This window comes from Erpetoichthys calabaricus, chromosome 3, assembly GCF_900747795.2.
Source record: "Erpetoichthys calabaricus chromosome 3, fErpCal1.3, whole genome shotgun sequence".
NCBI lineage: Eukaryota > Metazoa > Chordata > Cladistia > Polypteriformes > Polypteridae > Erpetoichthys > Erpetoichthys calabaricus.
In genome coordinates, this window is record NC_041396.2 from 86,683,565 (window position 1) to 86,706,613 (window position 23,049).

At 37.3% G+C, this 23,049-nt stretch overlaps 1 protein-coding gene across 1 annotated transcript in view; it reads left to right on the top strand.

The window, feature by feature from the left end:
- The window catches only part of LOC114648167 (voltage-dependent L-type calcium channel subunit alpha-1S-like), a 99,211-nt gene extending 76,802 nt beyond the window's left edge, over positions 1-22,409 (top strand). The window contains exons 31-44 of the mRNA XM_028797039.2: positions 1,977-2,042; positions 3,678-3,769; positions 6,247-6,406; positions 8,065-8,192; positions 8,309-8,405; positions 10,582-10,684; positions 11,235-11,336; positions 12,129-12,256; positions 12,838-12,966; positions 13,927-14,144; positions 14,390-14,490; positions 17,984-18,090; positions 19,292-19,411; positions 19,553-22,409. Coding sequence (XP_028652872.1) covers positions 1,977-2,042; positions 3,678-3,769; positions 6,247-6,406; positions 8,065-8,192; positions 8,309-8,405; positions 10,582-10,684; positions 11,235-11,336; positions 12,129-12,256; positions 12,838-12,966; positions 13,927-14,144; positions 14,390-14,490; positions 17,984-18,090; positions 19,292-19,411; positions 19,553-19,744 — 1,743 coding nt within the window. The 3' untranslated portion in view covers positions 19,745-22,409. The remainder of the gene's footprint in view (positions 1-1,976; positions 2,043-3,677; positions 3,770-6,246; positions 6,407-8,064; positions 8,193-8,308; positions 8,406-10,581; positions 10,685-11,234; positions 11,337-12,128; positions 12,257-12,837; positions 12,967-13,926; positions 14,145-14,389; positions 14,491-17,983; positions 18,091-19,291; positions 19,412-19,552) is intronic.
- The last annotated feature ends 640 nt before the right edge of the window (positions 22,410-23,049 follow it).

The window sequence follows — 23,049 nt, forward strand, 5'->3', positions numbered from 1 at the left end:
CAGCATTCCTAAAACTTTGGGGAATTCATAATGACCTGCTTTAAGAAAGCTGTTTCTTTCTTTAAAGCACTAAATAATCCTTGACTGACACTTTACAAACAATCATCAAAATGTTAAATATTAATCTACATCACATTGGTTTTACTGACATAACACCCACGTAGCTATTTGACATGGAATATGTCTTTTTGTCATGGCTTATGTCATTCTTTTGTTCTGTTTTTATTCCTAATATAACATTAATATCATTAAGACTCCTTGACCTCTTCACATGTCTATAATCTTTTGCTACAATCTTGTGCAATGGATTGTCTGATGCCATTCATTGTCCAGTAAGTAAAAAATTATTACCATACTGCAACCAAAAAAGAAGATTATTAGCATAATGACAGCAGAGCCATACATAGACAAATAACAATGGCCATATAACAAAAAAGTAATCATTTTTGTTTCCATTCAAGCATAGATTCACACATGAATATTACTAAAAGAGAAAACTATAAAAAAACATTGTTAATAAAACAATAATTGTCATTTAAAACAGAGAAGAGAATTCCTAGGCATATCATTGTGAGGCACAGCGGTGCAGTGGGTAGCGCTGCTGCCTCACAGTTAGGAGACCCGCGTTCGCTTCCTGGGTCCTCCCTGCGTGGAGTTTGCATGTTCTCCCCGTGTCTGCGTGGGTTTCCTCCAGGTACTCCGGTTTCCTCTCACAGTCCAAAGACATGCAGGTTAGGTGCATTGGCGATTCGAAATTGTCCCTAGTGTGTGTGTGTGTGCGCGTCCTGCGGTGGGCTGGCACCTTGCCCAGGGTTTGTTTCCTGCCTTGCGTCCTGTGTTGGCTGGGATTGGCTCCAGCAGACCCCTGTGACCCTGTAGTTAGGATATAGCAGGTTGGATAATGGATGGATGGATGTTGATGTAAATGCTTAATGTAAGCTTCAGTAAAGCTGATAGATATGATGATTTTTCATAGGAAAGTATGGATGGTCATTTAATTTAGTCACATGATTTATGGTGTCAGAGAAGGAATAAAGTTCTCAAAAAAGATTTAATTGATGCAGTTTATTTACCATGTTTTAAATAATTTTTTTAAAAATAATGCTTTTCAGACAAGCTCCACAATTATAAATACTTTCTTCTAAATGATTTTGGAAATTTGTATATCCCAGTTTTTATTCAATAATTCAATAAACTAAGTAGGAAAAAGTTGAGTTGCATAGCAAGTTCTTACTAAAAAGAAATGTGCTGTTTGTATTTTATACAGTTGATGAAGAATTTAGCAAACAAGTCAGTATAAAATGTTTAAGGGTACTGACTGGCCTTGTGCTAAATGTAGAGGTCTCTTCTCTACAGCTTATCTCACCTTTTTTATATTTTCTGTGTTGTCATCATTCTCAGTGGTCCATTCAAACCACTATCATACCATTTTAAAATTGTGCCATGAGAATGAACTTTAATACAAAATCTTCAATGAGGCACCAAAACTCCATTTAGCATACAATACTGTCATGGCACTTCATATACCCCCACCCTATTCACTTTCCTCTCACAACACACCAAAAATCTTCACATTCTTTTGTTACACTATTTATTTTTATTTCAACATTTCATATTAGCACCACTGTCCGTTTAACTCAGTGCTTGTCTATCATTCCCACCTCTCTCGCCCTTTCTTATACATGTCTTTGCTTGTCATTTATCTCAGGTTGATTGAGTTGCAGTTGTACTGCTTGCAAGTATATGTTGCCATTTAGATAACTACATTTCTGTAATCCTGCAGATACTATCTTGTTTTTTGTACTTGAGGACTGTACAGATCAGTCTGGCACAACCTATTTGCTTTACTTGGATATGAGGCACTGAAGAACCATTGATTTTATCTATTTTTTTTAAGTCATGGCTCACTGATTTTAGTTGGGATTGACTTTGTTTTTGTTTTTAACATTAGCATTTCACTTTGTTCACTTCACCAGGCTCTTCCTTATGTTGCTCTACTGATTGTGATGCTGTTCTTTATCTATGCAGTCATTGGAATGCAGGTAATTTATCTTACTAGAATCTTCTCCCAAGCCTAGGTTCATAGCAGACTGGAACAAGTTCTTCTGTAATACTGTGCGGTATTTGTTTCCACTGATTGTCCCTTCAACTCTGATAAGATTCCCAGTCCCAGCACATGAAAAGCATCCCCATAGCATAATGCTGCCACTACCATATTGCACTGTAGGTATGGTATTTCTTGAGGCATATTAGTTTTATGCCACACATACCTCTTTGAAGTCTGGCCAAAAAGTTACATTTTGATCTCATCTACCTCATAACCCTCTCCCACATCTTAACTATGTCTTTCTCATGCTTTGTAGCAAATGCCATATGTGCTTTTATGTGGACCTTCTTAAGGAATGGCTTCTTTTTTGCTACCCTCCCATAAATGCATGTTTTCTGGAGAGCTGTTGAAATTGTGGCCCCATGGCCCTTCACTCCAGTTGCAGCCAAAGAGCATTTCAGAGTTCTGAGATTGACAGTTGAATTTTTAATAGCCTCTCTCACTGGTCAACGTCTTACTCTGATGTTTAGTTTTGAGGGATGGCCTGTTCTAATAAGAGTCTGGGTGCTGCAATGAACCTTCCACTTTCTGATGATGAATCCAACAGTGCTCAACAGGATGTTCAAACTCTTCAATATTTTTTTAGCCATTTCCTACCTTGTGTATTTCAATGACTTTGTTTCTCACAGCAGAAAGCTCCTTTGTCTTCATTTTTGTAGTGATTGTCCAGCAAAGACTATGGTCCTTACAAAGGGTGCTTTTTATATTCAGAGAGATATAAAGGACTCACAGCTAGCATCTAATTGTGTTTAATTATGGTCAAATGACTGTCACCTTTGGGATTAATTTATCATTTGTATAACCCTGGAGCTCCCAAAGCAAAGAGGTTTAAATACATATACAAGCACTAACGTTTGAGATTTCCTTCTTTGGTTAAAAATCTGAAGAAAATGGTTTATTTTCACTTTGGAAATGTATTGTTACAGCAAAAGAGTTCACATTAAAAATACTGAATAGATAAATATGTGAACAAATCTTTTTGATTGAATGCTTTTGCATGTCATTGTATTTCAAAAAGAGTAAGGGACAATAAGACGTTATACTGAATCACTACTGCAAACTAATTGGTAGTTCAGCTACTAACATTATGGCGTTTTAGTCAGAAATCAAGTGAGTTTTATGGAAGTGAACAGTGTTATAGCCTCTGAGCACAAACTGTCTATAATACTAAAATAATGCTTGAAGGTTTGTAGGATGGGAATAATTTGTTATTGGAGTGTGTGGAAGGTGCCTTGTTCAACAGAGTCAAGTTTGCTCATTGTATTATTGGAATTTTTGTACCTGTAATAAGTCTAGTGTTTTGGATGGAATATTTGCTGCATTGAGGCATATTATTATCATATCTTGCTTCTCATTCTAGGTGACTGAGTCGTACTTATAAATCAGAACTGGTAAACATTTGCACGCTTGTGTGGGGAACAGTATTTTGAGCATATCTGTTTATTTCAGGCTCTGAAATATTTATAAATTTTTTGATCAATTAGAAGGAATTTATTGTTAAAATTGTTTTATAGCTCATTGTCTGACCTGCTGTAATTTGTAGTTTTTCTCTTTAATATATTTCTTCAAGGTGTTTGGCAAAATTGCTTTGGTGGATGGATCGCAAATCAACCGCAACAATAACTTCCAAACCTTTCCTCAGGCCGTGCTTTTACTATTCAGGTGAGTAAGAGGTATACAGTTGGTTGAAAATAGTACATGACTTTTAAGAAGTAAGAGAAAAGACTAACCACTACATGACATATTCAAGTGCCACATTTGAAATGGTACAGCATCGATACTAATTTTGAAGGATGGTTTTTATGGACAATTCATTGCTTCTCAAACTTCAAGTTAAGATTTCACATTGTGAATAAACATTGACATTGAACAAAGACACAAACTGCTTTATTAGACTGTTCATCTCCTCTCTCTATATACCATATAAATCGGCAAGCAGAGTCACTTTATAGATTAACCTGGTGGACATAAATCAGATTAGAAAAATCATGACTAATCTTTCCAGACACAGAAATCTAAAAGGATAATTGACAGTTGTAATGTTAAGAAAACTGCAGAGTGGAACATAAGTATTGTAGTCAAGCATACTTCAAAGGTATAGTTACACAGAGAAAGAATTTCATTTTTTCCAAATTAATTTGGAGAAAACCAATAATATTGTCTTACTGTACTGTATATAGGCCAACACTGAGGTTAACTTGATAGTACTCCTATTATTTCTTGTATATAGACAGGAATATAATCAAACAGTGACCCCTGCTTCTCACTAATGACATTAACCCTCAGCATCTAATGCAAATGTACATGAAGAAATCCAAATACTGGCCCCATGTCATGCATAGCGTCAAACAACAGAAACATGGAGCCAAGCTTGATATATCCCTCAAAGTCACCTCTCAGATTATCTCTGTGATAAAGCTGATCAACTGCTCTGCATCTGCTCCAGACTGACACTAAGGTGAGGTTAACAGAATCCCTATCTTCTGTTCTAGTTTCACATTGCACTTGAAAATGTCTTGAAAAGCAGTCATAACTGTACTTGACAACATTCTGCTAATATAAACTTATACAATAACCAAAAATAGGTCCCAGTGAGCTAGCTGTATATCTAGAGTATATTGCAGGTGATTGAGAGAACATGGGTAAAGTCAATATTCCCCTCGCCTAGAACAGGGTATCAGTCGTAACTATTGTTTACTTGTTGGTCCTGTTGTTCATGGTGAACCTGGTATGTGTAATTTTTGTTTTGTATAATATCTGTCCCTTACAGCCTGATATTACAAAGGTTTAATCTACACATTTCCACTACTACAGTCCACTAAGCAGCTCAGATGTTAGTCTAACAGAAACTTCCATTTCCATTCCAATATTAATGATTTGTAGTTTCTCAAGTTAGAACCTAGGGTATATGGACCAAATATTTCAATTATTTTCTAAATAATAAAACTAAACTGTTGCACACAATTCTAGTACTGCATTGCAATTTGTGATTTTTTAAAATTAATGAAACATACTAAATTCAACTCGGTCTGGCAGAATAAGATAATTGACATATAACTTTGCATCACCTGTCAAATGCTCCAGGTACAAGACTCCATTCAACCATTTTCAAGTCTGAATAAAATGAATTTAGGTTTTGGGGTGGAAGCGGCCTGTGTTTTGGGGTGCTGAAGAATATCCCTGCACTATTTGGGTCAAAACAGGAATTAAGCCTAGATGGGGAAATAGACTATATAAAACACAAACAATGTAATTTATAAAAGTACTAGCAAAATACCCGCGCTTCGCAGCGGCGAAGTACTGCTTTAAAATTTTAAATAATGAACTGAGGGAAAATATACCAATAATTATTTGTTAAGGATCTCTTTGTATACCATATTGTCAGTTCGCCCCTCTGGTTGTAATATGACCAAGCTGTGTGCTGAGCTTACTCTTGAGCATGCAACGTATAGTTGGCCATGTGAAAAGCAAATCAAGAACGGCAAGACCGCGTCAGCTGCGGAGCTCAGCTCGGAGCAAAATGAAGTGAATGAAATGAGGTGAATGGGAGGGGAGATAATCACGTGACTCCCCCACCCCCCTTAACTCTCCATCCCTCCACAAACACACAAAGACAGTCTCTCGGATCCCAACTCTCCTTTATATATATAGATTACAAAATTTTACTGAAGTGATGTTTTTCAAAAAAGGATTTTGCTACCTTTTTATATTCATTTAAAGTCTGTGACAATTTTTGTGGTTAAATTATTTTTTTCTTTTAAATAAAAAATGTTACAAATAAGAAAAGACATTTCATTCTATTTAATTCAGTTATTTAGTTAAGAGCGAAGATATCAAAATGTCTTTCTTCTCCAAACATTTTTCAGAATTTTTAATGGTCTCGGTTTCAGTTATGTGACTATACCTTTTTTCAAATTTTGATGAAACTTTGAATTTAGAATAGCTTCCAGCTTCAGCCTTGAATGCAGTTCACTCTAGTTTTCATCAATGACTTCAGATACATACATTATTGCTTACATTACCTGCATTTGTTTCACAAAAGTCACAAATGTGAAGATTTTATTGCACTGTGTTTAGACAAATTTCACCAGTGAATTGTGAATTAAATGAATAAATTGTGGTTCTTCTATTCTTGTTAGATGTGCGACAGGTGAAGCCTGGCAGGAGATCATGTTGGACTGCATGTATGGGAAACTTTGTGACCCCAACTCAGACTTCCTGCCTGGAGAGGAATATACATGTGGCTCCAGCTTTGCTGTCTTCTACTTTATCAGCTTCTATATGCTTTGTGCCTTTCTCGTAAGTAATATTTCACAATAATTAGTAAAGTACAAGGCAGAGCATTAGTAATTATTTTGCCTGTTGAATTATCTTGCATTTTAACCCACCTCACATTGCATAGTTATTCTGGCTTTCTCCTGTGTTTAGGAAGAGTTAACATCTAATTGATAGACAAACACCAACTCTGCAAACATTATGTAAATTCAGTCATCTTATAGCTTGTGTACCCAGTCTATAAGGTGCTCAAGTCTGAGTGACATGAAAGCCTTTCCAAAAAAGAGTTTTTGTTTTTTTGGGAATACAAATGTTTCACAATATCTTAAATAGGTGGCTAATACATTTGTTAAAATGTTCAGAAATTAAAGATTTAAAATTGGCATCATCTAAAATGTGTTAACACTATTCTGAATGATTTATTTCTAAAATCCTTAGTTTCATTATGAAAAATACTTTTCCATTAGTTTTCATGTAGGCCTACTATTGTTTGATTAATGTTATAAAAATAAAACTTGAAAGTTTCTATAAGAATATGTCACATCTGTGAGCTGCACAGAATGGCAACTTCATTTTAGGAAAATTATTTAAGATCTAGAATAAAACAGAAACAGACAATAGACAATGTGGGGAACAGCCCGGACACAGACAGGTAGACATGATGGTTTCATCACACACACGTTTATTTACAATATTTACAAGTTTTGAAGTGCACAAACCCAGTGCCGCAGCACCAATCACCCGTTAAGTCCTGGCCACACAACACAATGCCTTCTCAGTCTCTGGTCCACCTTCACTCCTCTCCACCGAGCTTCGTCCTCTTCCACCCGACTCTTGCCATTGAATGGAGGGAGGTGGCCCCTTTTAGACACCCCCGGATGGACTCCAGGTTCTTCCCGAGGAGCCTCCGTTGACACACCCCTGTGTGGCGGAAGCTCTGGCTGTGTACCCGGAAGTTCTCCGGGTGTCCCCAATCCTCTTCCCCCCAGCACTTCCGGGTGTGGCGGAAGTGCTGAGGTCCAGGGCTCCCAAGGCATCGGGGCGCCCCCTGGCGGTGACCACGGGCCCCTACAGGGTTGAGCTTCCAAGCTCTGTACCCGTGGTCCCCAATAGAACCAGGGCAGATGACCCCTAGCGGTCTGGAGGAGGAATGAGCCCTCCTCCTGTCTTCCTGGGTGTCCCGGCCGGGTGCCACAACAAGTTGATAGATTTTATTCTTGACACGTCTCTTTTAACTTCTTGTATGTTGCTTATACTTGGTGAGTATAACCTCACCTACATAAATCTTTGAGCCTATTACAAGTACAAGTACTGTGTGGTTGTCCTATGAAATGACTATGAACCAATACAGTATAAATATATTTTGGATTGAAACTGAAATGAAATTAATTCTGCCCTAGAACAGTGGCGGTGACCAGAGTAAAAAAGACAGAGCACAATATTTTGTATTTGGATATCTGTTTGGGTGTAATGTGTGGCAATTTATAATGTGAACCTACATAATGATAGGAATCTTTGCCTTCTTTTCCTAAAAGTAATAGCCAAAAAAGATAATAATCTGAAAATCAAACCTCAACCTTCCCGATAGGTATTCTAATTTAATATGTGCCTTGTAAAATTTTGGGGAGACTGATATTTAGAAATGAATAAAGGCTAGTCACATTGTTCTTATTTTTCTATAGATTATAAATCTATTTGTAGCTGTTATCATGGACAACTTTGACTACTTGACTCGAGACTGGTCTATCCTTGGGCCTCATCACTTGGATGAGTTTAAGAGGATCTGGGCTGAGTATGACCCTGAGGCCAAGTAAGCTGTGTGTTTTTATCTAAATATAATTTGTTTATTTAAACATCCGCAGACACTTCTGCCTTGCATAATGTGATTTACAATGCTGAGTATGCAAATTACACTTTCTCCACTAGGGGCCGCATTAAACATCTGGATGTGGTGACATTACTGCGTAGAATTCAGCCCCCACTTGGCTTTGGAAAGTTCTGTCCTCATCGAGTTGCTTGTAAGGCAAGTATGGATATTAGACTAGAAACCAGGCTATATACAGTAAATACCGGAAGGTTACTGATTGTGAGAATTTTTTACCCATTGAATTTTTGCTGAATTCATTAGCTTCACTTTAGAAAATATAACATACATTTACATCATTTAGCAGACGCTCTTATCCAGAGCGACTTACAACAGTGTTTGTTAGTTTTTTTCGCATACCCCTTGGGGTCAGAGCGCAGGGTCAGCCATTGTACAGTGCCCCCCTGGAGCAATTACAGGTTAAGGGCCTTGCTCAAGGGCCCAGCAGAGTAGGATCTCTTTTGGCACTGACGGGGATTCGAACCGGCAACCTTTGGGATACCAGCGCAGATCCTTAGCCTCAGAGCCACCACTCCGCCCATAGATGGTTATGACAGATACTCTTTTTTATTTTGGTAAAAAGGGTAATAACATAATCAGTGAATAGGCAGCCTTCTTATCACTCTACTTTTCTATAAATTAGATTCACTCTTCAAGTATTTTATTAAATATGAAATAAGAACCATCAACAGATTGGTTTTAGACAACCAAATATCATTGTGAGTGTCTTCTGGAAGTAAACTCTTGCAATAAAATTTTGTTATAGGGAAAGTAGTTGTCATATTTATTTCTGCTCATATCATTTTGAAAATTGTGCATGGAATCTCTGTTTCATCTTTCAGAACCATGATGAGATCTGTACATCCATAAATTGGCAAAAGTTCACATTAAATAAATTCTCTTTCTGTATTTATAATCCAGACTTAGTAAATCAAATAATACAATTTATTCAAAACATAAGGATAGTAGAAGATGAATGTATGCAATTATGTACTGATGAAGGACAACAACAAAGAACACAAAACATAAATCTGTGCAAGCTTAGTTTGATCATTTTCTCTCCTGTAGAACATAACAGTGCAATACACATAACTTATGAAATTTATTTTCTTAATTCTTACCTTAAGAAGTATTCTGCAAACATTATTCCTTCATAAGTTCTAGAACTAGTTATAAAGCTTCTAGTGTCTGCACCATGATGGTGCTGTTGATTTTCTCACAGCTCGTCTATACTGGTTTACAGTATTCACCCAAACACAGCTCCCCTGTGTGTGTGAGAGAAAGAAATTTATAGAGAGAAACTTACAACAACTAAAAACATATTCACAAAAGTTATTACTTTTGGTTGCAGTGATACCAATAACCAAATTACTTTAGCTGGTTTTATCCTAAGTCCTAAGTTGCAATCTATAGTTCTTGGAATCAAAGTAGTTGTACTTATAATTTGGTTCTTGTTGACTCCTTGTGTGGTTGATGATTTGTTCCTGGCTTTTTGAGTCAGCTGTCAATGACATACATTGAAGGATGTTCAACAAGACTTTTCTTTTTTAGTTAAGAGGCTCTTTTCCTTCTTTGCTTTGGTCACATCTTTTGGTTGCAAGCGATACGACAGTTATCTCTGAGGTTTCCCACATACAGTGGTTCTCATTTGCTAGTATAAAGTTTCATCTGCTGGGCAGTAAGTAATCAGTCAGCTCTAATTGTGAACAAGACGAACGTATTGCTGTTCATATGGTCTGTCTTGCTTTACTTTAGCAAGGCTTGGACTTGTAGTACCCTTGCCTAACTCTGTAACAGACTTGGCCACATCCTAGGCAATAGGTGTCCTGCTATGGAGATGATGTTATGGTCAGGCTGAAAGCATAAAGGGAGCAGAGAGATAATGCATGCAATGAGTTATATAGGAAGGCATGGACGTCTTGCCATTCGTTTCTCGGGAACACATATGTCCAACATTTTGGTTGGCAATTGGTGCAAAGTTTTCTTCTTCAAGGTTGCCAATTGTTGAGTTATGGCTCTTTATTTACTGAACAATGTTTAAATGGTGCATCATGGCGACATCTCTGGATGTCATTTTCTATGATTGATTAGTGTTATCATTTGTTACCTGATGCTTTAGAAGTTAGGATTGTGTCACACCTGCCGCTTAATCAACAGACTTGTGTGCCAGAGCAAACTACTGTAAATTGGGTAATTCCTGTCTGTTCTGTGCTGTGCAGTGGACAATGTATAGTATTTCTGGGCTGCCACCCCAAGGGGAACCTTGAACAAAATACGAGTAAGTACCACTGCTCTTCTGGAAACTGGAAAAAAGATTTTTTTTCTTTTCTAACAGCGTCTTGTCTCCATGAACATGCCTTTGAACAGCGATGGCACTGTTACTTTTAATGCTACTCTGTTTGCTTTGGTAAGGACTGCCCTAAAAATTAAAACTGAAGGTAAGCACAGCTCTGTGTTCTCATAATCTTTCTCCTATTGAGAAATTGTCTGTATTATTAATAATTTCAAGCCAATAGAGATCACATATTGTAAATGTCCTACAAGTACCAGGCAGTCTGATGGTACATGTTGAGCATCTTTCTTATTATTTGAACAGTACTAACCTAACTAAAACAAAGATCTTGCCTTTCACCATTAGGTACATAAATTTTTGATGGTTTTACTACTTGAGCTGGAACCCAAATGCAGACCAAACCACAGAGTTATGTGTCAGTAATATGACTACTTTAGGAAGCAAATGTCCTAATTAATTTAGTCAGAACCATTTCAGTGTTGAAAAGAGATCTGCATATCTGTTTTGTCTTTTTTGTGTATTTTCTTTGCCCATGCCGTTTGTTCAACAGTAGTGCCTGGGAAGGAGAAGTAAGTTTGATAACACTATTGCTTAAGTCAAGACATATTCCTTTACATTCAATAACTCAGCTCCCCTCTCATTTTGTATTCAATCAATATATAGGTTTTGTCTTAACAATATTTTTTATTATATAGGTAATTTTGAACAGTCCAATGAAGAACTGAGAGCCATCATCAAGAAAATTTGGAAGCGAACTAGCATGAAGCTGCTGGACCAGGTCATTCCCCCAATTGGAGGTTAGATTCTATCTCCGTACAAGTACTTCTTGTATCTTTAAGTTCCTAACCAAAGGAAGTAGTTATGGCATAATCTGTTCTCAAAGTTGCCTAATCTAAATCAAGCTGGTAAGTTTCAAAACCTATACTGGCAGAATTGGATGCAAGGCAGGCATGTGGGGTATCAGTTGTTCATTCTTAATGAAAGAATTACATTTATTAGTTCATGTTAATATCGTAAAACATGGCTATAAGATACATGTTGATTCTGCTAATAGTTTTATAATATTCATTGTTTTTAAATAAGTGTCCATGCAAAATGAGAGTGAGATTGTTTTTACTGAAGTTTGGAGGTTAGCAATACAGAGAAGAAACACCACCAAGGATACCACACATGGCCTCTTCAGAATGTCACAAGTCATTTTCTAACTAACCATGCTTTTTCCTTCTCTGACACCTTGCTACACCATCGGTACAGCATGTGAAACTGAGTTTCAACTGTGCTTGTCACTGAATAGTTTTAATACTACTATCTTTAGAATGAACATATTACTCCTTCTGTTCATTTATTGTGGTCAAACAGTTCAAGTGCAGGCATAAATATCAGCAGCAGTAAACAGTTTTAATGGTCAGTTGGTATACAGTCACTATGGTTGGACACAAATAAAATGCTCCCACATTAAATGCTTCTTGTCCACCAAAGTCCATTTATGTTATCACTCCACACTACAAAGAATACATTGTTGGTCAGCTATTCAGAATTTGCAAGACTGTTTTCTAATGTCTCAAAGAGTGCTTCCATTTTTGTTACAGATGATGAAGTGACAGTAGGCAAGTTCTATGCCACTTTCCTCATCCAGGATCACTTCCGCAAGTTTATGAAACGCCAGGAGGAGTATTATGGCTATCGGCCAACAAAGAAGAGTGCAGTTGAGATACAGGTATCATTTATTGGTGTGTTCTAAAATCTCTCTAGACGTTTCTGCATTGAGATCTTGGCTTTGTTTCTCAAATTGTGATTTTTATACTGTGAACTGATACTGCATCACTGTCTGAATATGTGCTTCTTTGGGGGAATGGCTTTAATAAGGACACATTTTAACTAAACGCAAGAATAACCAGGAGCTACAGCAAAATGAGACTGCAGAGTTGGTTTCGGTCCTTTTTTCATTACATGAAAGAGCTATAACTGTTGCATTACTTGTCCATTAATTAAATCATATGTCAGAGACTGATATTTGTATACTACCTCACATCAAATATCTGAAGGAAATTTTGGCAGTGCTGAATTTTTTGTCTATTTTTATTTACAATGTTACAGAATACATCCACATTATCTCCATATAAGATATACAGTAGGTATCATATATCCTATTTTCACAAGTTTACTAGGTTCAAACACATATGTATTTACAAGTCCAAAATATGGTTTGTCTTGCATTCCTGATTTGCATGTCATTTCTGTAGCTTCAGCTGGGGACTAAGCTTATGGCATAACAGTACCTTTGGTTTTACCTCCCAGGCTGGGCTGCGCACTATTGAGGAAGAAACTGGGCCAGAACTGCAACGGGCCATCTCAGGTGATCTTACAGCAGAGGAGGAGTTGGAAAGAGCAATGGAAGAAGCTGGAATGGATGAGGGCATCTACCGGGTGAGAAGGGTTCAATAAATCTGAATGGACTTTATGTTCTGGGCGGCATTTGTTGTAACAGTCATTGTTATTCATAGGTTATGTTTTCTGATGTCCAAGTTACAGTATATGGTCTCACGTATCTTAATCTATAATGTTGCTTCTATAGCTGCCTTTCTGTCATTTTCTCTCTTTTTTCCCTTGGATGAGCCATATTTATTTCAAAATGCACACGTGGACATGTGACATTGGACACATTTGATTGGGTATCTCTAATTTTGAATGACTCTGATCAAACTGTTTGATCTTTTAAGTACCTTCACACTCCTTCCTTTCTCAAGATGTAAATTAATTCTGTAATTCCTATTCCTATGGCATCCCTCCATTCCCACGTTAGAAATTAATTAGAACATGTTCTGTGGCATCTGTACTTATTTCCCATTCCCAGGTCATAAACGAATTGAAAAAGAAACTGACTGGAACATATGCATAAACTACTGGTACAATACAGGAAGAATGTAGAAGAAAGAATGCTTGCAATGGCTTTAATTAAAGTCCTGTAAATTCAGTTCATCATGGTTCATTTGAGCAAAATAGATAAAATTTAATATAAGCAGTCTGCAGTTTTCCACTCCGGGACACTCTGATTTTCCACAAATATACAAAGATGATGTGTGTTAATTTAACTGGTATCTCTAAATTGGCTCTGTATGAGTTACTGTGAGTGTGTGTGTGTGTGTGCGTGTATGTGTGTGTGTCTGTGTCTTTGTCTGTGCTTGTGTGACCTGCGATGGACTGGTTCCTACGTTGTGCCCAATTCTGACATGATAGTCTCCAGCCTAGGCAATGAATGGATATATGTTTTGTTTTTCTAAAAAAAAACATTTTGCTTTTCCTCTAACCATATGGATTTAGAATTGGCTTACAGTTTTTTGTTAACCAAACAGAAAATGTTTCCTAAATGTTTACTCTTGCTTCCAGAGGTCAGGCGGTTTGTTTGGCAACCATATTGATCATTTCCCAATGGAAAGAAGCAGTCCTATGCCATCTCATGTCACCAGTCAACGTCCACTGCAGTTTGCAGAGACCAGAAATGAAGATATCGAGTCCCCTCCAGATTCTGCTTTTCTTCACAATGAGATTGAGTTTTTCCCTCTTCAGGATAATGTCAAAAATACCAACAACAATGCAGTAGACAGGTAATCACACCACATACCTCACATACTCCTTAAAGATTTGCTGTAGCTGTTATACTGCAATTTGAATAAGTTGAAATAATTAATACTTTTTTTCAAAACCCATGTTTTACACATGCGTTACATTCATATAAACAATTTATGCTAAAAAAACTGGCCTAAACAATATATCAGTACAAATTGCTTAAACACCCTTTACTTTTTCCTCATTTCTAACCTTTTCTGCATAACCTGCTGCTCATTTTAAGGTTTGACTATCAGAGTGAGACTGCTAGAGAGCAATCCGTAGCTACTATTGATGAGCTCATCAATTGTAGACCTCCTCAAATGAAGAAAAGCAATAAGCCTGGTGAGTAAAGAATGACTTCTAACCTTCATGGCTGGAATGTGCATCTTTTATAAGTTGCTTTACTTACGTGTGTTTGTGTAACATGCACTGAAATAATGCTGGACCCTTCTGCTGTTTTATTGGTCAAAATTACTTTTTTTATTCTTTTTACCTATTTATTTTTTCTCCTTTCTTTAAAATACTTGGCAATTAAATTTTTGGTAACAGATAGCATTTTTAACACTAATGATAATGTCATGCAAGAAGGAAGATACTCTACATTCTTGTGTAAAAATCCCAGAGGTTTACCCGCTACATATCTCGTTAGGAAGTCAGTTCTTGGAAATTGTACAAGAGGAGGTGAACATACACTACCACAGCATGCTTTCCTCCTTTCTTTGTCTTCTCTTCTTATTTCTTCTTCTCCAAATCAGTTCAATTTTTTGTATTTAAAGCCATCTCCCTGATTAATATAGGTGCATAGCGTGTCTTTATGAGCAAAGCACACTGGTTGAGATTACATTGCACTTACCTTATAAGGATGAAAGTTGTGAAGGTTAAGAGCACCAGAATGCTGCAGTGCCATTTATCTTACCTTTATGTGGAGTGTAAAGGCCAGCCCTGACCCAGACAGATGTAGGATACAAGTTCAAAGCACACAGGGCTTTTATTTTCTTTTTCTTCCCTCGTGGAGAATGTCTTCCTGTTCCCACGAGTACACAGCACAGTCCCAAGCACAATACAACACTTGTCTTTCTCCTTTTCTCTTTTTTTCTCCTTCACTCTCCCTCTGGCAAGCTTCGTCTTTCTCTTCCCGACTCAGGCTCCCGGAGTAGTGGCTGCTGGAGCACTTCCAGGTGCTTGATGACCTATTTCCGGTAGCACTTCAGGGTGTGGCGGAAGAGCTTCTCTGTAGGGCTCAGCAGCAGCTACAGCACCCCCGGCAGCCCACACGGATCCCATCAGTGCTGCACCAAACTCCAATTCCTATGAAGCCCTGCGGGAGTCCTAGGTACCGCTGCAACCCTGGGGGGCTGCCATCTAGCGTTCCGGGGGAGCTACTGTGCTCCCCCGGTCCATACAAGAGAGAGGCACCCCAGCCGTCCGCCACAGGAGAAAGTTATAATTTATGAGTGTACAAATACATTTTTGAAAATCTAGTGCTTTAAAATATTTATTAAAAAGGCAAACTGTAAATGTGGCCAGCGACTCTGTAATATTAAGAACATAAGAAGATTTTTGTCAAGAACAAAACATTGAACCCAACTTGTCAATCTTTATTCATCCATCCATTTTCCAACCCGCTGAATCCGAACACAGGGTCACGGGGGTCTGCTGGAGCCAATCCCAGCCAACACAGGGCAGGAACCAATCCCGGGCAGGGTGCCAACCCACCGCAGGACACACACAAACACACCCACACACCAAGCACACACTAGGGCCAATTTAGAATCACCAATCCACCTAACCTGCATGTCTTTGGACTGTGGGAGGAAACCGGAGCGCCCGGAGGAAACCCACGCAGACACGGGGAGAACATGCAAACTCCACGCAGGGAGGACCCGGGAAGTGAACCCAGGTCTCCACTGCACCACCGTGCCGCCAATCTTTATTCAGTTGACTGTATATTAATACCTGTTTTTTATTAAAATGTTGTCAGTGTTAATACTCATCAAAATACACTGATCAGCTGCAACATTTAAACCACTGACAGGTGAAATTAATAACATTGATTATCTTGTTACAATGGCACTTGTTAAGGGGTGTGATATATTAGGCAACAAATGAACATTCATTTCTTGAATGTGATATGTTGGAAGCTGGAAAAATGGGCAAATATGAGGATCTGAGCGACTTTGACAAGGGCCAAATTGTGATGGCTAGACGACTGGGTTACAGCTTCTCCAAGACGAAAGGTCTTGTTTGGTGTTCCCAGTATGCAGTAGTTAGTACCTACCAAATGTGGCCTAAAGATGGACAATTGGTTAACCAGTAACAGGGTCATGTGCACGTAAGGCTAATTGAAGCATGTGGGAGGCAAAGGCTAGCCCATCTGGTCTGGTCCCACAGAAGCTACTGTAACAAATATTGCTGTTAAACCTAATGCTGGCCATGAGAGAAAGATGTCAGAAAACACATTGCAATGCAGCTTGCCCGTCCATCACTAAAAGTGCCTACAATCTGCAGATGAGCTTCAGAACTGGACCGTGGAGCAATGGAAGAGGTTGGCCTAGTCTGATGAATCACATTTTCTTTTAGATCATGCAGAAAGGCAGCTGCATGTGTGTCATTCACCTGAGGAAGAGATGGCAACTGGTTACATTATGGAACGAAGAAGGCAGTGTGATGCTCTGGGCAATGCTCTGCTGAGAAATCTTAGGTCCTGGCATTCATGTGGATGTTACTTTGACACGTACCACCTACCTAAAGATTGTTACAAATCGCGTACACCCCTTCATAGCAGTGGTATTCCCTGATGGTAGTGGCCTCTTTCAGTAGTATAATGCATCCTGTCATACTATAAAAATTCTTCAGGAACAGTCTGAGAAATACAGCAATGAGTTCCAAATTCATCAGATCTCAATTGAACATTTGTGGAACATTCTGGGAAAACAAGTCCAATCAATGGAGGCAGAGTCATACTGTATATGTGTGTGTTCAAGAGATGGTTTATCTGCATTGCTACATGTTTATTGAATAGTATCCTCAAGCTGATTGTAAATTACTTAAGAGTCCGTTTCTGTGTAATTTAAGCACTTCAACAGCTGCAAATACATTTTTACAAAGTCAGTTTTATTGTGCTAGTATATTAATCATACCTTTTGCTGTTTAAAGCATACAACTGTATCGAGTTCACAGAAAGCAAACCACTCTGATACAAAAATTTGCACTAAACTGCATGTGTGTGGCCATTTTGTTTGGTGGTGAAATTTGTACTTTAATAGTTCAGCTATGCGATCCTCACTTCCAGCTCTCTTTGACATATTTGTATTTAGAAGGCACCCTTTCACATGCCTATGGAATCTGTTGAGAAATTCTGAGCACTCACAAGTATGCAGACATATATTTGTAGATATACTGTATATACCTGCTTTTTTTAAAGTTGTAAGTTCATAATAACCAGTTTTATGCTATGTACCAATTCACTTAGTAAGATTTATGTTTAAGAAAAAGTGTACTGAACTTCTTAAAGATGATTTAAACTGGTTTATTGCTTAAATCAGTCTAAGTAAAGATTGGTCTGTTAATTATACTGTTTATTTTGAGTTTTACAGTTATTGCTCAGAATACTGCACACATTTACTGTACTGTTAAATTTGAATTAACGATTAAAATATTGCAATTTAGTAAATATACTATATATTATGTTTTTCCATACTTTGTAATCATATATGCTACACTAAATTATTACAGCTGGCAACATTCTGGACTTGACAATGGAAGTATTCTATATACAAATAAATTGAATTTAGTTATTTTGAATTGCATCAAACAATGTGATTTTGCTTTTTAGTTAGAAGCCTCTCTTTTCATTTAAACTACCTGAAGCACTGCCTAAATCAGCAGAGAGAGGATGATAACCTGTTTTCTGAAATTTCAGTCCAGAACCTACATCGCCAGGTAAGATTTTAAACATATGTCATTTAAAAGTAGAAACATAAGAAATGTGACTAGCTTAGTTGATGTATACGGTAGGTCAGTTAGCAACATTGCACATTTGAGAGAAAAAATCATTGAAATATGTGCAAGAATATTATTTGTGCACTTTTAAAATTGTGTATGCTGTAATGTACAGTATATACTGTATATTAAACTAGTGAAACTCACAGACTTTCAGTCCTAAAATAAACATAGTTCATATAGAGCAAGCTGACCTTTTCCATGTTGGCAACACATGCTTTTGGTTACATCACTAAAAAATATAGCTTTACAGTGATCATGTTGGTAATCTAACTTTCCTAAGTAGTGCTCTTCAAACAAACATTGATCTAAGGATGTAAAAACACTGCCTGCATATGGTGGTTAATTTTTAGTATTTAGCAATCAAGCTTTTCTATTTTTACAACACATACTTTTACTTCCAACATTTATTCATAATCTTCAAAGAAACATCAATGCAAGATTGTAAAAGCATTGTCTTGATATGGTCAGAATTTCAACCATTTGATGATGTACTAATTGCTGCTTACATTTCTGTATGTAAAAAACAAATTAATGCTAAGCATGTTGTTTTAAGATGGTAATTTAAAGAGCCTTTCATCTAAGTGTAAATAAGAACATCAGTAAACTCTCCAACAATTGCTTGCACATGTACAAACTCACACTTCCTTCTGGATACTGATCATGTATGTGAGGTCTACATGCATTTCTCCATTTTTGTTGTTCTTGCATTCTGTATCCCACACTTGATGTTCAGCTGAAACAGTTGAACCTGTTCTTCCTATCATGGTGTTCTTCCTAACATCATCAGCCTCTGCTATTTCCTTGATGCTCAGCAGTAATCCCCAGTGTTCTTTTTCTTTCCCACATGTCACTTCATTTGCTAATCATTTTGCTGTACAAAACCCTCAAGCAGAAGCCAGTTTCAGAGGTTGATGCCACCTCTGATTTTTTGTATATTCAACATGTAGGTGTCATTTCATTACCTGTTGATCAAGACTAAGAACAAGACAGATGGGCAGACCTTAGCATTTTATAAATACAAGTTATTGATATTTTCATTTACTGCACGTTTGCCATGCAAAGTTCCTTGTAAATATTTAGTTACTATAGTTATTTTATAATCATCTTTGTTCATCACAAATCTTTCTCTTTGTTACAGGATGACAGAAGTTCAGTGAGGTGCAGCAGCACTTCTCTCCCAACTGACTGGCTGTATCAAGGTTCCCAGTTCACAATGAGAGGCACCCCAGTGCTGGCTACTGACCAGCTCATTCAAGAGGTTAGATATCCTCTGTTTTATTTGCTAATCATAATAATAATTCTTTACATTTATATAGTGCTTTAATCATTAGTCAGAACCATTTCAAGTTTGTTTTTCTTATGTAAGCTGTATTTCTCTTCAACTTTCATATCTCCATAGGTGCTGATTGATGGTGGACTAGCATCTTTAGCAAACGATGCAAAGTTTATAGCTGTCACAAAGCAGGAAATGGCAGATGCAATTCAAATCAACTTGTCAGAAATGGAGGGTGCTGCAATGGTTCTCCTGAATGGGCGAAGAGGTCATGTGGTCCATCCTAACTCCGATGAATCAATGAACACTCAGTTGTAACCCTGAATGGAAAGCTGCTATTGCCTTGATGACACACAATGTCTGCCTGGATGGTGGTACCTCAGGCTAACTGTGTACTTGGACGTACCAGGTTGTACTGACATGACTTCACGCTCTAAAGGGAGTAGCCTGCTACTGAACAGAGCGCTCCCAGTGTGGTGGATTGACAGCTGTCCATGAGCAGGGTATCATCAGTGTGGAACACCAAAGCTCATACACTAGTTTCACAATTCAATAAAAAGTAGAGCGTTAACAAAAAATACAAAAGTTTTTGGACATTTTTTAGGTTGAAAACAAAAGTATTTATGTATATTTTCAGATCATTACTTTTGCAGATTAGAGGGTTTAAACCAAGAAAGCAAAAAATACAAAATTTATAAATAATAAATTTCACTTTGGTTCTTAAACTGTGAGACTTTACTGTCATATGAGTAATCTGCTCAATGTTGGGCCGCTTGGTTCATTGTGGTAACTGAGGCCTGTTTTTATATGTTCTGAAAGATACATTCATTTCACTTTTAAAGACTTTACAAAAAGAAGAGATTACTCACACTACTTAAAACAGGTTTCTTATGTAAACCTATTGCAACAACATGATTTTTTATTTATTTTTATTTCTTCTAATGGACAGTGGGGATGTTAATACAACTGGATCACTCAGTTATACATTGAATGGATGTTCTGGAGCCCTCTTGCTTACAGTACTACAGGTGCAAGGAGAAGCACAAGGCACACGTCAGCCAGAGCTTAAGAGAGAATGGTATTAGTCTTATTCAAAAGTCACATGTTTTTTAAAGGCATGCTTCATTGTCACAGTAAAGACTACTGTTGGTGATGATCCTCACTATATGCCTATAAATTATTTGAAATTTTTTGACTATCTGTAACAGTCCAGTAATTAAAAGCTATTGAATGACCTATTGCTACATCATTTTGTTTGGCCAGCAGGATCAGAATGCATCCATTGAAATCAGTCTAGCTACTTTAAATGGAATTTTGGAGTAATATCAAAATTTCCAAAAGTTCTGCCTATAACAGGGTCAGATAATGCAAAGTACTATTTTGAAAGCACAGTGGCTATCTCAGTGTGATCTTTCTTTTCTGAGCTAGACCTTAAAAGGTAGGATAAAAATTCCACACATGATGTCAGACAGTGTTTTTACATTTAGTAGGAAGACATCAGAAGAGATTTTATGTGGTTAACGTGGCTTCAGGCAGTGAGGGAATAAGGTGCACTGCCTCAGACTGGTTGAGAAAGACAAACAACTGATTTCTTTACTATATATAAATATATATACAGTATATTAAAATAAAATATTGTTATTTCAGGGCTTTCACATGCCATTTCTGTGTTGTTATATACATTGAGGACATGACAGTGTTTGATACTATAGCTGATGATTTGGCTTGGATTGCAGAGACATTTATTTGAAGTAAATGCATATGCTCACTGCTTCTAGATGCTCATTGAAATAATCCTGGAGGCTTTTTTTAACCTTCTGACTATAATATTTTGAAACATACATGATGAGTGCTAATAAATTTTAATTTACATGTTTACTATTTTTAACACTTAAGTGCTTGGTCTGCAACATTTCTTTTTGGCCCTACTACAGTTACATGGCTGATGTGCTATCCAACTATACACTCACTTTTTTTAGAACAGGGCAACGGGGAAGCAGAGTCTATCCATACAGCATCAACCCCAAACCTGAAATGGACACCAGTCCATCACACTCTCCTACACAAACTAATGATGGGCTAATTTAACTTGTAGTCCTTTGATATGAAACAGGAGACACAGGGGAAATGTACAATTCCAGCCAGAAAGTGACTGGGCAGGGAATTGAAACGACTTCACTGGGGATAGAAGGAAACAACAGTAAATAATCAAAGCTGCTGCACCTTTAATTCAGCAATAACTGTGGTGACAATAATCTCAAAACTCATTTGAACATTGCATGTAATAAAGATCTGCACCATTTCTTTGAAGTTTTCTAATCCTTCTATGATAATAGCAAACAACACATTGACCAAGGGCCCCCGAAAGCAGAAATTGAATGGCTTTTTAAAATTAATCTGCTTGTCAATGCTGATGAAGACTATTCTATCAAGTCCTTTTAAGCCACTGTTATGGTGCTGAAGTAACACATTTTTAAATGACTTATAAAAAAGATTCTGATTAATAGGGGAGATGTCATGTGTCCAGAAATAAAATATTTTGTGGAGACAAACAATAAGGGTACAACTTGTGAAATACTTTCACTTGAACTTGGTACTTATTCATATTTTGATTGGCTCACAAACCACCCCAAGGCTACTATGCACACTTGTAGATTGGAATACTCCTGCAAAGTGCCTCAGAATGAAATATTTGTTCGAATATATTCAGTTTAACTGTGAAGTGCATGGACTGATTTTTTCCCTTTACTCAGATGAAAACATAATTGATCTGAGAGGAGTACATTGTTTGCCTCTCCTCATCGAACTCATTCATCTCCTTTGTCATCTCACTCGCTGTTCACTCATTAATGCTTTTTTGCTCAGTTGCTGTCAGCTTGTGCTGCCTGTGTTTTGCTGTTTGAATTGGTGCCTGCCATCAACTTCACTTTGATAGAGTGAACCTTTTTAGTAATGCCAATAAAAAGAAAGCTTAAAGGTAAAATTGTTAAGAAATGCTTGTCATTCTTATTTTCAATCCCTCAGGGCCTCATACACCTCTGTTAGATAGATAAAAGTGAGTAACTTTGTAAAGTTGTATTTTGCCAAATTTACAACTAAAACTATGTGCTACCATGCATTCTGCAAACAGCTTCTTTAGGATTACTAGCACATACACAAGAGATATAATACTGTATATATTCAGTGGGGAAAAAAACAGTTTTTAGGATATGTAGCTAACAGTCAATTGTGAATTTGCTTTATACATAATGTGAAGCTTTTGACCGGAAAGGGCAGGGGTACTCAGCTACAGTCCTGGAGGTCTGCAGTGGCTGCAGGTTTTTGCTTTAACCAAATTTTGATTTAGAAATCACTTATTTACTACTAAAGCAATATGGTTTTTGGCTTAGTTTTAGTTAACCCATTTGTTATGATTCTGAACCCTTTGATAGATAGATGTATCTGAATACTAGATACAGAATCACTTGACAAACCCCAAACCATATAAACACAGTTTATGAAGAAATCTGCACTTGTAACCCAAGAGCCTCTTCAGGTATCAATGTGAGTAAGAATGCAGCAGGGCTCAGCATCCTTTATTTAATTGAAAGAAGCAATGGAACTAAATACTTAATGGGCAATAA